Source organism: Myxine glutinosa, chromosome 1, assembly GCF_964187855.1.
Source record: "Myxine glutinosa chromosome 1, kmMyxGlut1.1, whole genome shotgun sequence".
In the NCBI taxonomy this organism is placed as follows: domain Eukaryota; kingdom Metazoa; phylum Chordata; class Myxini; order Myxiniformes; family Myxinidae; genus Myxine; species Myxine glutinosa.
In genome coordinates, this window is record NC_136261.1 from 141,638,894 (window position 1) to 141,657,058 (window position 18,165).

At 44.1% G+C, this 18,165-nt stretch overlaps 1 protein-coding gene across 10 annotated transcripts in view; it reads right to left on the bottom strand.

Moving 5' to 3' along the window:
- The window catches only part of LOC137429041 (diacylglycerol kinase iota), a 687,154-nt gene that overhangs the window by 238,934 nt on the left and 430,055 nt on the right, over positions 1–18,165 (bottom strand). For all 10 annotated transcript variants that reach the window (XR_013623429.1, XR_013623428.1, XR_013623427.1 and 7 more), the window contains one exon: positions 14,218–14,273. Coding sequence is in view for 7 of the 10 variants with exons in the window: in XM_078777718.1 (XP_078633844.1) it covers positions 14,218–14,273 (56 nt within the window). In the remaining 3 variants the exon portion in view is untranslated. The remainder of the gene's footprint in view (positions 1–14,217; positions 14,274–18,165) is intronic.

Below are 18,165 nucleotides of genomic sequence, written 5' to 3' on the forward strand. Positions count from 1 at the left end.
AAGAGTCCTGGAGTTTGTGAGAGAGGTAGAGAGAACCCGTCACGCCAGACACCCCACCAGCAGCGTTGGCTCCACCAAGCAGCTCCGACCCGTTATAGCGCGCACACGACAGGATCGGTGGCATAGGCGGCCGTCGAGGTCCAGCCCGACGTCCCGTGCGGGATTAAGCTCCAGCCAGCTCCGTGCCTTCCTCCCCCTCCAGCCACCCACCTCCTGTCATTCCTGCCTGCAATTTCCTCATTCGTGTACGTGAGTTTGTTTTGTTTGTTCTGTCCTGGGTTAATTAAGACTGTAGGTAAGCTAGCATTGCACTGTGTCTTTCTGGTCCGTCCCTCTTTCTGCTTTATTTTCTTATCTTTCCTTCTTCCTTGGTTTCTTTGGTCCTGTACAGTGTACATAGTAATAAATTATATTCGTATTGCAAAACCTTTTTGTCTTCTTCTTCTCCTTCACATCCGTGTCGCTTTTGTCTTTTCCATATTGAATATCTGTGGCGCGATTTTGGCCAACGTTCAGGAATCGGGTTAGTCGGGGTAACTGTTAGGGCCGCGGCGCCATCCGCTCGGCAAATTAACATCTTATCCGTGGCCCGTAACAATATATATATATATATATATATATATATATATATATATATATATATATATATATATATATATATATATATATATATATATATATATATAAAGGCGTTGTGGATATGAGAATTGTGTTTTTTTTATTGTTGTTGTAAAATATCACCCTCCTTCCTCCATTTGGTGTATAAAGGCCAAAGGTCGTGCCCGTAGTTATTCCATATACAATCACGTTGCAAATCATAGATCTCCCTGTTCAGTAGTTATCTCCTTATTATGTGTATTAGATTAAGGCTGTGTCTTCCATTACTTGACACTCCATTGCACCGAATTCAAACAAGGTAGATTCCCTTCACAAATCCCCTTTTGTCATGCCAACTGCATTGGGCGGTTTTCTGCATTCCGCTGCTGCTTTGGGGTTGTGGTTTTTCGCTGCAAGACTCCATTGCGCACGAGGTCATCTCGGAGCAGAAGGTGGGAGGAGTCAGCCCAGCGCCAGGAACAAGGCGTGGCCTTGCAAACGCCTCCTCTAGGGGCGGAATCAGTGAGCCCTCGCGACCAATCAAGGCCGAGGCGAGCTCACCGATGGGCGTGTCGTGGAGGCCGGCGGCTTGATCGCCCCAGGCGCAATAAAAAGGGCGCGCGGAAGCCTTTGAGGGAGAGCAAGCATTTAGAGAGAGAGGCGGCGGATGTGGCAGATGCGTGACAAGAGCAGTCCACCGGAGTTCAGTTCAGAGGAGGAGAGAGGGAGTTCTGGAAAGGAAAGAGCATAGCCAAGCAGCACAAGGCGAATGAGAATCGGCACGCCCTGCTCGCGGTACCAACCAGCACTCGAAGGAACAGCAAGTGCGGGCACGCGAACCTCGACATCCCGCGGTCCTCGGATCTCCCTGTCGCCCGTTCTGTGAACCAGAGTGCGAGGAGTCGGAGCTGTCACCTCCAGCCCTGCCGTTTGCACGGACCTGACCCTTCCTCTCCCTCCAGCATTCGTTCCTGCCATTCCATCCTACTGTGTACATGAGTTTGTTCTGTGTGTCTTGTCCTGGGGTTAAGTAACACCGTTTAGTTAAGTTAAATTGCACTGTGTCCTTCTGGTCCGTCCCTCTTTCTGCATTATTTTATTATCCTTCCTTCTTCCTTGGTTTCTTTTATTGTGTAAATAGTAGTAATAAATCATATTCGTATTTCCTACCTTTTGCCTTCTTCTTCTTCACATCCGTTCGTCTTGGAGGTTTCCACATTGAATACCTGTGGCACGATTTGGCCAACGTTCAGGAATTGGGTCTAGTAATTGTTAATAGTTCGTGCCGCGGTTGCTAAAAACCGCTCGGCAATTAACATCTGTCCGCGGTACGAACGGGGCTGGGCACCTGCCTTTCCGGGGGTAGCCAGGCAGTGTCAGGGACCACGTCGGTCAGTTATAGAAGAGGGGATTAATCCCCCCTCTAAGGGGAACAGAGGCCAACGTTGGGTTCCGTAACAATATATATATATATATATATATATATATATATATATATATATATATATATATATATATATATATACACATATATATATATACACATACATACATACATACATACATATATATATATATATATATATATATATATATATATATATATATATATAAAATAAATAAATATATATATATATATATATATATATATATATATATATATATATATATATATATATATATATATATACGTATATACTGTATACATATATATATATAATATATATATATATATATAAAGACTTGGCATTCAATATGGATTATTTTTTTTGTGGGGGTGAACTTACTTTTCAAGATGTCTTAGAACCAAAAGTTCATTAGAATTATGTTAAAATTATTCTAGATTTTGTTAATGTGACCTTTAAAAGAAACAAAAACTACATTTGACATTTCGAAACAAATAAATTGATCCTTGAAAGTGATGTAAACTGATATCGAACTCAATTCCTGGACAGTACTGTGTTAAACTTCTGTACGTTTTCCAGAAGTATCTGTTTATTTTGCACATTAGCCAAAATTTTTTTTAACAAAAACAAAAGTTAAATTACGACTGGGATTACGGACAGTAAAATTACAGTTCAGTACTTCGTGTAACCCCCACGAGCATTCAGGAGAGCACGTACACGTTGAGGCATGCTGTTCACGAGATTTGCCAAGGTTTGGACAGGAATTGCTTGCCATGCAGTGACAATAGCCTGCTGCAATTCACGCACAGAGGTCGGCTGCTGGACCAAGTGGTCGCTTTGACGCGTTAATTCTGCCCACAAGTTCTCTATCGGATTCATATCCGGGGACATGGCAGGCCACTCCATATGCTCCACACCACGGTCAGCAAGAAAGTGTTGGATCATGCGAGCACGATGAGGCCGTGCATTGTCATCTTAGAAGACAAAGTTTCCTTGAAAGGCTGCACGAACAAATGGAAGCAATGTTTCTTCCAGAATGGCCCTGTACTTGAACTGGTTCAGGCTTCCTTTCAGAACAACCAGGTCAGTTTTGCCCCCTGCATGAAAAGCAGCCCAAACGGTCACCCCACCACCTCCAGCTTGGACTCTTGGCACTATACAATCTTTGTTGTAGGCTTCATGCACTTGTCTGCACACTCGGACGTGGCCATCTTGACGATAGACCAGAAATATAGACTCGTCACTGAAGGTCACGTGATTCCAGTGTCCTGGCTGCCATTGACGGTGCTCTCTGGCCCACTGCAATCGGCGCTGGCGGTGTTGTCTGGTCAGGCGTGGCTTTCTCAGGGGACGCCTGGCACGATAGCCTGCTTGAACCAGTCATTGGTTGACTAGCCTTCTGGATACAGGCACATTTGTCAGTTGCTGCCACTCAGCCCTAAGCCGATTAGCTGAGTTGGTACGGCCATTGCGGACTAACCGGTGCAGCTGGCGATCATCCCTCCTGGTGGTTCTGCGGGGACGTCCTGGCCTCAGTATTGGAGTAGGGACACCCCTCTGAGCATTTCGTTTCAGGATATTTGACACCTGACCTTGAGTGATGCCATACTGCCGAGCAATAGCACGCTGTTTCATGCCGTAATTTCGTAAAGCCACCACTCCATGACAAACAGCAATGTCGAGTTGACAGACCATCTCCAGAGGAAGCGGCAATAACTTTTGGAGACGTGCAGCAGTTGTTTTCCACTAATACAGAATGCAACAACCCTTGTATACCCGACTGTGAAGCCAATCATCAAATGCACCTGTCCGTACATTTTGCCATGCCACCTGTGATATAATCCTGTTGTTGACTTCTTGCTGCGACAGACAATCAGTGACATGGTTCTTTTAACAAACAAATCACCAAAGTGTAAAATAAACTCACCAGATTGATATACCAAGTTAAGAAAGCAAACCCAAGTCAAGAAAAAAAATAATTCCATATTAAATGCCAAGTTTGTATATACTAGGGCATGCCCGTACTATATATAAGCTAGGACGTGCCCGTACGTGGGTGCCCGTTCCTTGCCAAAAAAAAAAAAATAAAAAAATTTGTGTAGGGGTGTGTGTGTGTAAACATCCTAGGGCGTGCCCGTACGTGGGTGCAAAAAAACATGCGTGCAAACAACAACAACAAAAAAAAACTTTGAAACCACGTGGCAGTAACGACCACAGAACCCCCCCCCCCCCCCTCTATTTACATGAATGGTTTGGTCCATTCGCAACGACCACAGAACCCCCCCCCCCTCTATTTACATGCAATGGTTTGGTCCAAAGCGAACGGCTTGCAGTGTTTGGTAAAGAAATCGCCATAGCTCGGTAACTACTTGTCCGATTAATTTCAAACCTTGAAAAGGCACATCCTCGGGTCCCCAGCAATATACCTGGCAAGTTTCAAGTATATCGGACCGGTAGTTGTCGAGAAACAGCGGTCACAGACAAACATACACACATACACACATACACACATACACACATACACACATACAAACACACATACACACAGAGATTAATGGAATTATAGATACTAGGGCATGCCCGTACTATATATATGCCCGTACTATATATCTATCTAAAATTATATCCCCCCCCTCTATTTACATGAAATGGTTTGGTCCATTCGCAACGCCAAAGCGAACGGCGAACGGCTTGCGAGTACAGTGACAATCCCCCCCCTCTATTTACATGAATGGTTTGGTCCATTCGCAACGACCACAGAACCCCCCCCTCTATTTACATGAAATGGTTCGGTCCAAAGCGAACGGCTTCCGGAGTTTGGTAAAGAAATCGCCATCGCGTACACAAACGCGCAGGAAAGCGAATGAATCGCAAATTCGTTTTTATTAGTTTTAAAACATCGTTTAACGCCAACATAGCGCCAACATAGTTTGCAAACGTGAAATAAATGAATACGCTCTCAAATGTGCCATCCGAGGCAGAGTGTGTCCGCCACGTTCGGCACACGCGCTAGTTCGCTGCTCTCTGATTGGTTGAATCGTTTTTTGGACATCGCTCGGTAAGTAATTGTCCGATTAATATGAAACCTTGAAAAGGCACATCCTCGGGTCCCCAGCAATATACCTGGCAAGTTTCAAGTATATCGGACCCGTGGTTGTCGAGAAACAGCGGTCACAGACAAACAAACACACAGACAGACACACACACACACAGAGATTGCTGGAATTATAGATAGATATATATATATATATATATATATATATATATATATATATATATATATATATATATATATATGTATATACATGTATATACATGTATATACATGTATATATATATATATATATATATATATATATATATATATATATATATATATATATATATATATTGTTGCGGATATCGTCGCCGGCCTCCTCCCCCTACCAAGGGGGGATTAGTCCCCTTGTCTTTGACTGGCCTGGCGGGGCCCGGGACCTCTGACGTCCTTCCCGGACAGCGCGAAATAGGGTATTAGGACTAGGGTTCGCTATTACCTAATTACTCGCGCTGCCCTGAAACGAGGAAATAAGCCCCGCACAAACCGCGCGTGTTGAGACGCTGAGCGGTGCGTACACGCGATCCGTGCCGTTTATATGGTGAACCCGGTTCTAGCGATCTTATTCGTGCCACGCTTAGTCAATGGATAAATCACAGAAGCGGTCGAATTGGAAAAAAGGAAGAACAGGTTTATTTACACTTTTCACAATGGTTCAGAGAAAAGAGGACACAGTGCAGCCTTAAAACAGTCTTAACTTAATACCCAGGACAAACGGGCCCATCACACACACACTCACACAGGGGTTGAAGCTGCAGGATGATGGTCCGCGTCCAAGGATGGCTCCCGTGCAGCTCCCTCCAGTCTCCGGTTCATCCCGTGCAGATGGTAAGTAGAGAAGGCAGGGGCTCTCCGTGTGTCGTTTGGCACCCAAGGGTTAATACGGGGCGATTTGGTAGGGAGCGGACTTCATCGGTTAATCACTGGCAGGTATTACCGCGTTTACTCGCATGGCTGAAGGAGGCGCTATTCGCCACCGGCGCGTTTGGCTGCAGCCGTGTACTCAACGCCTCTTCTTCCTCTCCTCTGGCGCACACGTTATACGATGGCGAGTTACAGTTCAATGCCTCAAAGCGAGTGATGTGAGTCAAGTTCTCCTCAATCAGTCCTCTCACCAAGCCCTCTCCCAACGAGTCCTTTGGGTTCTCCAGGGCTAGTCCTCCGCTTCAGTCCTCTCGTGCAAGTCCTTTCAAGGGCTTTGTGCAATGACTTATATAGGCACGCCCTGCGAACCTTCTCGCACTTAACAGACGCGCCTCACCACGCCCTGTCACGCCATGCCGTGAGAGCCCTGGTTGGCTGGTGGCTCTTACCGTCATCGCCTCTGACGCTCTGCCTTGACGCCGCCCCCACCCCGACCTCGCGCTCCTCCCTCTAAGGCCTACCTCGTGTTACTCGACTAGTGAGCGAACAAAGGGCAGCAAAATGCTGTTGGCAGCCAAAGCGTAATAAACTGAGTGGGTCAGCCAAATGGGGCGCGGGATCAATTACGCCCAACGAGGTGGTATTGGAGTGTGGACGCAAAATGAGCGGGACCTAAGCTCATGTCTTTACACAACGCAGGTATCAATAGGGGAAATGGCCTATACTTACACATACTATGACATAACTAATACTACAGGTGGCCTATGTGTTGCTCGTGGAATAACTATGGGGGGCAACCCTTTAACCTTTAATGATCAATATGTGCAAATCTCAAAACCGTAGCAATATATATTGTTACGGATTCGTCACTTCCGTTGTGGTTTTCATCCACTGTAAACATTTTTGATTCCATGTACTATTATTGTTGTCGTTCAAGGGAAAATGAGATTACTATTTTCAAAACGTAATAAAGTTAATGTTTTAAATGAAACCGGAACCGGAAAACGATGAAGAGGAAGAGGAGGAGAGAAGGCGGAGCGAGTGAGTTCGACAAGAAAGCCGAGCTGCTTCAAGGTCCTGAGCGAACGTTGATGAACGAGAGTCACGAGTGAACTTTGGGTTTCCCAGGAAAGGGAATTCCTGCGACAGAGTTATTATCGCTGTGACAGATCAACCTGCATGTCAGGTTTTGTGGTCGATTCCGAGGAGAATCATCGTAGTGCCGTTACGCCTCGAGAACGGGCCGTCGGCCATTTGGACTCGCGCGCTTTGCGTCTCGCTCAAGGTTTTTCACTTCGCTTCAAACCATTTTCACCGCATTCAGATGTTAATCTCGTATGTGTGTGTGCCACGTGGCCTTTGAGTGGGAAATCTGCGGTTCGCCGAGTGGGAGCCGTGGAACGTCCATACCCGAGGGTGTGATTTCCCAGTCGCCTTGATGGCGCCTTTACGCAGCTTTGGCAGCATGACTGTGACTGTCATCCGAACGGGATTCTAGTCTCGATTCGACATCGTACGGACGATCACTGGAGTGGATCGACTTTGGCTTGAAGCCGTAAACAACTATGGCTTGAAGCCGGGAAAGAGACATTGGGAATGTTCTTCTTTTCGCTCACTTGGAGCACAGTGAGTTTTATTGTACGAACCTGATGGTACCATCATAGGAATATATATATTGGTTGTACAATTGATTACTATTGTTGTTGTACTGTTATTCTTGTGTGATCTTAATAGAATACTTGTTTGTTGGTAACAATTGGTGTGGTTTCACCATTGATCTTTGACATACAGAATAACACATCTTTCTGCCGTGACTCCTCTCGGTGCTCGGAGGTACACCGTGACCGGGGTCTGGGTAGGAGCACGTAACAGAAATTGGGGGCTCGTCTGGGATTAAATTCCCTAACATACTCGTCCGGGATAGAATTCCCTAACATCCTCGTCCGGGAAAGAATTCCCTAACATTCCCAAAATTCCTAAATTTGGAATTTTTCTAACATTCCCAAATTTTTCAAAAACAAAATTGAAATTTTTTGTGTGAAGGTTGACAGGTGCTAACTGATAGTCACCATGGTGTTTGACGCAGAAAGGTTTGCGGCGTCCCCTAATGAGGCACAGTTCCAAGCTGTGGAACTCTTGATATTGGCCAAATATTTTAACTTGGAGGTCAGAGTTAATATGAAGAGAGCAGAGATGCAGACATTGGTGGTAGAATCTCTGGTGGGACAAGGAACATGGAAAGAGGTAGCCTTGGATTGGTTACCCGAGGAAAAAGAAATGTGGAGCTCTGGAAAATGGAGATGCAACTGCAGAGCCAGGAAAGGTTAAGAGCAGAGGAAAGGAGAGCTGAAAAAGAACTCGAGGAGAGAAGAGCAGAGGAAAGGAGAGCTGAAAAGGAACTCGAGGAAAGAAGAGCAGAACAGGAGCGACAACTCAAGGAGGGAAGAGCAGAGAAAAGGAGAGCTGAAGAAGAAAGAAGAGCAGCGGAAAGAGCAGAGGAAAGGAGAGCCGAAAGGGAGTTAAAGGAACGTGACATGGAGTATCGGAAGGAACTTAAACTCAAGGAGCTGGAATTAATGGGAGAACAGAGAGAAGTAGTATCCATGCCGGCTAGTTCGACAACTAGTCAGAACACTTGGGATGTTGGTAGGCATGTGAGGCTGGTTCCACCCTTCAATGAAAAGGAGGTAGCCAAGTTTTTTTTACACTTTGAGAAAGTGACTCAAATGATAAAATGGCCTGTGGGTTCCTGGACTATGTTAGTGCAAAGTGTTTTGGTGGGTAAAGCTCAAGATATATTTTCGGCTTTACCGATTGACCAACGTGCAGATTATGAGAAAGTGAAGAAAGCCATTCTCAAAGCCTATGAATTGGTCCCTGAAGCTTACCGGCAAAAATTCAGGAATGCCAGGAAGAGGGAGAGTGAGACCCATGTGGAGTTTGCCAGAATGAAGGAAACCATGTTTGATAGGTGGTGTGACTCGAAGGAGATTGGGAAAGTCTTCAACCTGTTGCGACAATTGATCTTGGTGGAGGAATTCAAACAGTGTGTCCACGCGGACATTAAAGTACATCTGGATGAAAAGAAAGTACCAGAGTTATATGAGGCAGCAACCATGGCAGATGACTATGCCTTGACACACAGGATGGGGTTCCACAAACCTAACTTCCCGCCTAGAGTTAGCCAGGGGAGTTATGGTAAATCAGGTGCGGAGAACAAATATTCATGGAGGCGGCCTAGAGATGACTATGGGGACAAATCTGATACCGCGAATTTTAGGGATCAGAAGACTACAGTTCCAAGACAGACTTATCTTCCGGGGGGCCCGAGGCAGACCACGAGTTTTTCCTCCGGGCCTACTTGCGCTTTTTGCAAGAAACCTGGGCATTTGATGTCCCAATGTTACGCCCTGAAAAGGAAAAATCAGGAGCGGAGTCAGACTAGTACAACTCCGAATGCATTGGCCAATGCGAGAAATCGTCCTTGGAGGACAGTGCCTTGTGAAGGTTCCCATGCCAAAGTTACGGCATCACAGAACGACCTTGTACAAGAGGGTTACAAACCTTTTATTTCAGAGGGGTTTGTGTCACTGGATGGAGACTTAATGAACCAGAGACCTGTTAGGGTATTGAGGGACACAGGAGCACATCAATCTTTGATGCTTGAGGGCATTTTGCCATTGTCAGAGAAGATGGCAACTGGTGTTAGTGTTCTTTTACAGGGGGTTGGTGGCAATGTTAAAGCTCCTCTTCATGTCATCCATTTGAAGTCTGATTTAGTGTCAGGACCGATCACTGTAACAAGCCACTCTTCCTGTAGAGGGAATCTCTTTTGTTTTCGGGAATGATTTGGCCGGTGGTCAGGTTTCTGGTAATCCGATGTTTGTTGAAAAGCCTAGTATGGAAAATAACACCGCACAGTTAGAGCAGGAGATTCCGGGTACCTTTCCATCCTGTGCAGTGACTCGTGCTATGGGTAGGAAGCGCTCTGAATATAAGGAGAAGGTACTGACGTCACGCTTTGCACAGTCACTTCTTGTCGAGTACCCTGAAACTAAGTGTCAGCACACACAAGTGATGGATGGAGGCAATGTTGGCAAGCTCTTTGTAGGTGGACTGAACTTTGACACAAGTGAAGAGGTTATGGACTCTATCTTTGGAAAATATGGACCACTCTTGGAAGTGCTGCTGATAAAAGACAGGGAGACGCAAAAGTCGAGAGGGTTTGGCTTTGTCACGTTTGAAAACATAAAGGACGCCAAAGATGCAGGAAAGGTTTTGAATGGCAAGGATTTGGATGGTCGGACCATAACAGTAGAGAAGGCAGGCCATGGGCGTCTAGGGGGCTACAGAGGAGGAAAATGTGGAGGTAGTTTCAGGGGTGGCTATGGCTCCCGGGGTGGGAGTAGTAGTTTTGGTGGCGGCCGCAGTCGTGATTACTACGGAGGCTCCCAGCAGCAGCAGCGCAGTTTTGGCAACTCTCGATGGGATGACTATTACGGTGGTAGCCGAGATGGGGACCGCTACTCACGTGACTACAGCACCCGACTCTACAACCGTGATTACGATTTTTATGATCAAGAGAAGAGTTGGAAGCACTGAGTGCTCAGGAGCAGCCGAGCTAAGATTCCTACACGGATTAACCCGTGAACTCCATGTTCCTAAATGCATCCATGCAGTGAATACTTCCAGGCCTCAACACCCAACCACCATGAAACCTGGCTCTCAGCTCGGCCTCCTTCAAAAAGTGCTATAGATTTGCTTTGCTTTGGATTTTTGATCACAACCCCTTAACCTTCATTCAAAAAATGAAAAATAAAAACCAGAGGTTGATGAGATGGAGTTTGGCTTTGCAGGAGTTCAACTTGGAAATTGAGCATGTGAAGGGCAGGGACAATGTCGTTGCTGATTCTTTGTCCAGAGTGAACTACCTTTGGAAATTTCTGTAGGTTGTTTGGAAGTTTTGTTGCTTTATTTTGAGGAATATTAATTATTGTTGCTCAGGTGAATTGATAATTTGGGTGTGAGTTTTACTCTTGTTTGTTAAAAGAGTTTTGGCCTGCAAAGAAAGTTTTCACTATGTTCAAACTTTCTTTCTTGAGGGGGGGAAGTGTTACGGATTCGTCACTTCCGTTGTTGTGGTTTTCATCCACTGTAAACATTTTTGATCCCATGTACTATTATTGTTGTCGTTTAAGGGAAAATTAGATTACTATTTTCAAAAGGTAAAAAAAGTTAATGTTTTAAATGAAACTGGAACCGGACGACGATGAAGAGGAAGAGGAGGAGAGAAGGCGGAGCGAGTGAGTTCGACAAGAAAGCCGAGCTGCTTCAAGGTCCTGAGCGAACGTTGACGAACGAGAATCACGAGTGAACTTTGGGTTTCCCAGGAAAGGGATTCCTGCGACAGAGTTGTTATCGCTGTGACAGATCAACCTGCATGTCAGGTTTTGTGGTTCATTCCGAGGAGAATCATCGTAGTGCCGTTACGCCTCGAGAACGGGCCGTCAGCCATTTGGACTCGCGCGCTTTGCGCCTCGCTCAAGGTTTTTCACTTCGCTTCAAACCATTTTCACCACATTCAGACGTTAATCTGGTGTGTGTGTGTGCCACGTGGCGTTTGAGTGGGAGCCCTGGAACGTCCATACCCCAGGGTGTGATTTCCCAGTCGCCTTGAGGGCACCTTTACGCAGCTTTGGCAGCGTGACTGTGACTGTCATCCGAACGGGATTCTAGTCTCGATACGACATCGTACGGATGATCACTGGAGTGGATCGACTTTGGCTTGAATCCGGGAAAGAGACATTGGGAATGTTCTTCTTTTCGCTCACTTGGAGCACAGTGAGTTTTATTGTACGAACCTGATGGTACCATCATAGGAAATATATATTGGTTGTACAATTGATTACTATTGTTGTTGTACTGTTATTCTTGTGTGATCTTAATACAATACTTGTTTGTTGGTAACAATTGGTGTGGTTTCACCATTGATCTTTGACATACAGAATAACACAACTTTCTGCCGTGACTCCTCTCGGGGCTTGGAGGTACACTGTGACCGGTGTCTGGGGAAGAGCATGTAACAATATACATATATATATGTGTGTATATATATATATATATATATATATGTATATATATATATATATATATATATATATATATATATATATATATATATATATATATATATATATATGCATGCTCTTCCAGCCAAAGAAAGCTGCATCAACTTTGAAAGGCTACACAAGAAAAGTTCATTGCTGTTTCAAACTCTTCCCAGAGTCCCTCCACAGTTGTAATGACGTTTACACATAGTGAGAATCCCAATACTACACACACTCTCAGCCACCGATCTGGTTTCATCGCTTATTGATGATCTGGTTTCATCGCTTATCATCAGCGACAGCGAAAACAGAAACATATATCATCAAGGCTTTCAAGCATGTACCACGTGCAAACGTCGAGCAGTCAACATATGGATGAAAAGCAATGACCCACACACCCTCATCTCTCACCTGTCAAAGGGAGAGAATAACCAATTAGCTCTCACCTATTCGGTTACCCCAGGTGGCTAGGATTAAATAAATAAATAGACTGAAAAAAGCTTCACCCGAAGCCAAAGAAAGCTGTACTATGTACTATGTACATATTATACTATAACAGACTCTGTGGATGTTTTTGCGGTGTTCATCCAAAGGGGTCTAATTATTTTGAACAACACTTCACCATCACTGCTACAGACCTACCAAATTGAATTATTTATTTATTTATTTATGTAACATTTACTATTCTACTACTTATATGCCTCCTTGAATCATTTATTATTTAACACACACTATACCATCTCCACTATCGACACAAAACTTTGAATTGTTTATTTATTTATATACACGTTACTATCTCTACTACCATTATACCAATTTGAGTTATTTTTATACACTTGACCAACAACAACAACAAAAACAGGCATTTTAAGGCAATTTTCCCTGCTAGAGCGGGGGTTAGCCTTGCGGTCCCCATTTATACACTTGACCACTGCAACCTAATTTATATACACTTGAATATTGCAACCTACATACACCTTGCATTACTTATTTATTTATATTGACTTTGCCATTAACGCTACCTACTGTACATACCACCTTCTATTATTATCAATGTATGTACTCTTTAACATCACGGCTACCTGCATCCCACCTAGAATTATTTATTTATATACACTTTATTTCACCACTACAACATACCACCTTAATTTATGTCCACAATTTACCAATTTATGTCAACAACTACCAACACAACATGTTAATTATTTATTTATGTACACTTTATAATCACTGCTGCTGACTTACCACATTCAATTATCTTTATACCTTTTGTGTTTCTGCATTTTTTAATTACCGGTAATTGTTTTATTTAGTTAGTCTAAATATAAAATCTACACATCCCATGTTTAAGATGTGATTGGGGGGGGGGTGTGCTCGAGGACTTGCATTCTTATTTCTCAGAAAATATTTTTTGAAATGAAATTGGGATGGCAGGATAGCCAAGGCCCTAGAGGTACACAAACTCACCTCTAAGCTATCTAACCAGGGTTTGAATCTGGGCCTAGCTATAAACTGTCATTCCAGTGTTTCACAGGCAGGGTAGAGTTGGGTGAGCTATCGCCGGCACCATGGCCAACTTCCAGATTTCTGTCCTAACCAGCAGGGGGCATTGCATCAGCGACATAGCCGCACCCCCAGCCAATGATGCTACCCAAGCCTTGTGCTGCATACGAAATAAGAAGGCAGACAGGGTGATTCAATGTGTGTGCCGATCCACTGGATGGACCTTAAACTGCAAAAAAACAAACACTTGCTATCATGTAACCTGGCACTAATTCCATAAAACACCAATAATGATAAAAAACGTAAATTAAATAATCAATTAAGCAAAATACATAGGATGATTTCAAAAAAGGAAAACAGATTTAAGATTTGAATTATTACTATTTGCTGGCAAATAAATAATTGCAGAAACCATGTTTCTCAGTTTTCTTGCCAATCTTCTGGGCAACCAATATGAAAACAGAATTGATGGCTTCTGTGACACATGACATATGATACACGTGCAGTCATTTCATACAAGCAGCAAATAAATCTGTTTTACAACCATAAGTTCTCTTCTTTAGCAAACAAGTCATTGTGGATATTTTAAAGCCAAACTTGTGCACAGCGAGAAAATAAAGTAAATCTTGGAAGTCTTACTTACCCCAGCGTAAAACATTTTGTTCCTGAACCGGCTGTTAAATTTCTCTGGATTTGCTTCTGCATCACATAATGAAGTTTAGTAATGAGTAAAAGAAAATTCAACTTCAAATGTATCCCACAAAGAAAAAAATGCATAATTTGTTTTTAAATGTTATCATAATGTATATAATAATGGAACAAGTGTGTGTATGTATGTATGTATGTATGTATGTATGTATGTATGCATGTATGTATGTGTGTGTATGTCTGTGTGTGTGTGTGTGTGTGTGTGTGTGTGTGTATGTATGTGCATACATATGTGTGTGTGTGTGTGTGTGTGTGTGTGTGTGTGTGTGTGTGTGTGTGTGTATGTATGTAGTATGCATGTGCATGTATTGTCGTGTGTCTAACCTGTAGTGAACACCGCAGGGCGACAGATGACCGAACGAGCTTTAACTCTGAGGCGTTCAATCCAATGGCGAACCTTCTTTATATGCATGGGGCCGGGGGGGATTTGGGGGAGGGGGAGAGGGAGGGATGGGGGAAGGGCCACGAGCGCTTACCTGCACGGGTCCTCGGAAAATAATAAAAAATAAGATCTTGGGAAAATAAGATTCCTAAACGGGACGTCCCCACACAGACTTGTATACACACGAATGGGGTAAAAATAACTGGAAAATAAATATATGTTAGTTTGTACTTGGCTTCGAGCGGCTCTTAAACCTCGTCAGGAATCGTCCCGGATCGTCACAGGCCTCCAAGTCCTTGTGCGGGAACCACAGGCTGCACTGCCCGCGAGCGGGAACTAGGCCTCGCTGTGCAGTCAGCTCCTCCAGCCGCCGAGCGCAAAGCCAGCAGGCCGCGCCCGTTCCACTTGCCCCCGCTCGTTCCTGTCGATCTCCTTCACCAACACCGACGTGCCAAGGAAAAGAAAATGCGGCCGTGCCTTCAATCGGAACCCAGCGCAAACAGAGCACGGAAATGTGTCCGCCTTCCACCAACACCTCCATGTCCAGCTCAAGAGGCACCGTATGTGTGACCGTTCTTTATGGAGGCCAGTCCGGAGAGAGCGATCGAATCAAAGAGACAAAATGTCGGGAACACGACCATTCGCCACCAAACGCAGAAAATCAGATAAAAGGTCGGCCCTTCAATTCCTTTGTACTCAAGGCTCTGATGTCATCCGACGCGGTCTGCGTGTCCGCTCCTATCAGCTAGTGCCATCTCATCCTTCTTGATGTCCTAACCAATCACTGCTCTTCGGGGGTGTGGCCTCCCGGACCTGCCTGCTTGATGTTATCACCCGTCGGTGGTTCAATGTCCAAGTTCCGGTCACTTTTATTTCATGTTATAAATGCATGATTGCTTGCTCGGTGTGTGTGCTGCATTGTCATAAGGAACAGAGGAAAAATAGCAGAGGTCATTACATACAGGGGAATAATTACCCATAATCCCGATCTAATTAACATAACCCCACCCCTCTCATGGGGACACTTATACGCGCTTACACGACATCTGGTCTAAATTCATTTCCTACTTATGGTACATGGATCTTCCTCTTCTTCACGCCAGTCGGAGCACACTCCCGAAACAATTATACCTGGACTAAGCTATTGCCTAACCCCCCCCCACTCCCCCCCACAAACGTAATAGTATGTATATGTATATATGTGTGTGTGTGTGTGTGTGTGTGTGTGTGTGTCTGTATGTCTGTATGTCTGTGTGTGTGTGTGTGTGTGTATGTGTATGTGTGTGTGTGTGTGTGTGTGTGTCTGTATGTGTGTATGTGTGTATGTGTATGTATGTGTGTTTGCATGTGTGTTTGCATGTGTGTGTATGTAATGTATGTATGTATGTATCTAGGTGATGTATGTAATATCTACTCCTCCAAGGAAGCTGAAACTTTCAAAGATTAATGAGCGTGTCCTGAAATTGTACATGTGCAAGTTTGATTTAACTTGAAAAAACATTTTTATTCGCCCATCCTGGCATTTTCTTCCTTTTGGGGAAGGGTGGGTGCAATTGGAATTATCCAAGCTGTATAACCACAATATATTATACATGTACATAATCAGAACGCATGTTTTCACTTAATATACGTAACCCAGGTTAATTTTATTTTTGGGAGCGATTGACGCAGAAGTCTGTTGCCTATAAACTGCCCAAATAAAGGGATGCCAGAATAACATATTGCACGCTTGGAACAAGATCGCGTGTAGGGTGGGTACTCTGCTATGGTATTAGTAATCATAAAGGTAACAACATGAACCATCCCCCCCCCCCCCCCCCCCCTCCTTCCGGCAGCTCCCGTAGAGTATGGAGTGGGTGCTTTAGTGCATATAATTTGGTGTGCGTGTGTTTGCGTTTGACTTGTAAGCACTCATAAACCACTGGACGGAAAAAATTGAAATTTGGTGGTTGTACCTGGGGTGTGCAAGTTTTAGGTGATTTTAAAAATCATATTCGCGGGGATTTGGGAAGGGGGAGATGACACACATTTTCTGTGTAAATGTGTATCTTGTAGTCCTGCTCCCGGTGGAAGAGTATATTACAAGTCCAGGTGGTATACAGTATTATAATAGCATCTCTGTATTAAAACCTTATATAATCAAAAACTACTTCAACAATTTACATATGTGCTCTCTATATTATGTACTCCTGATCGGCTGAATGAAATAAGTTGAACACTGGTGGTTGTGTACTCTGAGTGTGTATTAAACGTTCTACTAAGTTGTGATGGCCATAATGGTAGCTGTCAAGTGGAGTCGTGGGCAGTCATCCCTGAAAAGTGCGCATCGAAGTGAGCATAGCGGGGATCGAGAGTGAAGAAATGGCCGCCTCCATAGCTATGTACAAGGTTGATCGATGCTGCGCTCTATGATGAAGAATACAGCATCAGTATCCCAAACTGCAACTTAACGCCATCTTATTACATGGTGGCAGTGAAAGGTAAACCTGCAATTCTTATTTAGCCCAAGAAAACAGCACACAATGGCAGATAGGCCCATGATGCCACACATAGATTGGATCAGTGCCAACCTTGGTGAGGCCTTTGAGCTACGCAGAAAGCATACCCAGCTATATTTTTCCATGAAGGACATAGCAGATGACAAACACACAGACCATATTCTCCTATTATCAAGAAAGGAATGCCTAATATGCTACAGTTCTTGGGGCCTTGAGAACGGACAATGGTACAAGGCATACCAATGACCCCAGTGATCATTTGGTAGCCTTTTCAAGCTGAGCAGAATCACTAAGCCATTTTCCAAGTAGCTCATTTCTGCCTACAACGATTAGAGCAGGATGACAATGAAACCATGGACAATTTCATCTCGAGATTCTACAAGCAAGAACAAATGCAAATTTAAGACCTCTGACGTGAACAAGTGCACAATAGAACAGTTTATTTGTGGGACGCAGTATCAGGAGCTTCAGAAAGAGCTCTTTGCAAAGGTCGACTCTCTCACATTGGACAAAACCCTGGAAATAAGTCGTGCGCAATTAGCCTCCATTACTCATATGCAGCAGTTCGCCGAGATCCAACAGACTATACCAATTTCGTCCACACAATTTGGCAACACCCAGAAGAGTGCCGCTTGGGTGTAAGACAACACCAACCCTAACCTTGCCACCGATACCCAGCATGGAGCTCGACTTGTGAGGCATGCAAGGTATATTATGTACTCCTAAACCACTGAACAAAACAGGTTGAACAGTAGTGGTTGTACTTTGAGTGTGTATAAACATTCTCCTAAGTTGGGATGGCCATCTCCATTTTGAAAGTGAGGAATTATTGTAAGAAGTGGGTGAATTATCATATGTGCCAATGAACTCCTGCACTGCTGGACAGATTAACTTGAAAATTGTGCTATCACTTTAAAAAATAAATCAAACTCAATCAAAGTTGTACAACACAACATAAAGTTACCCATCATCCCCCTTTGTCGTTCCCATCTCGAGCAGATGT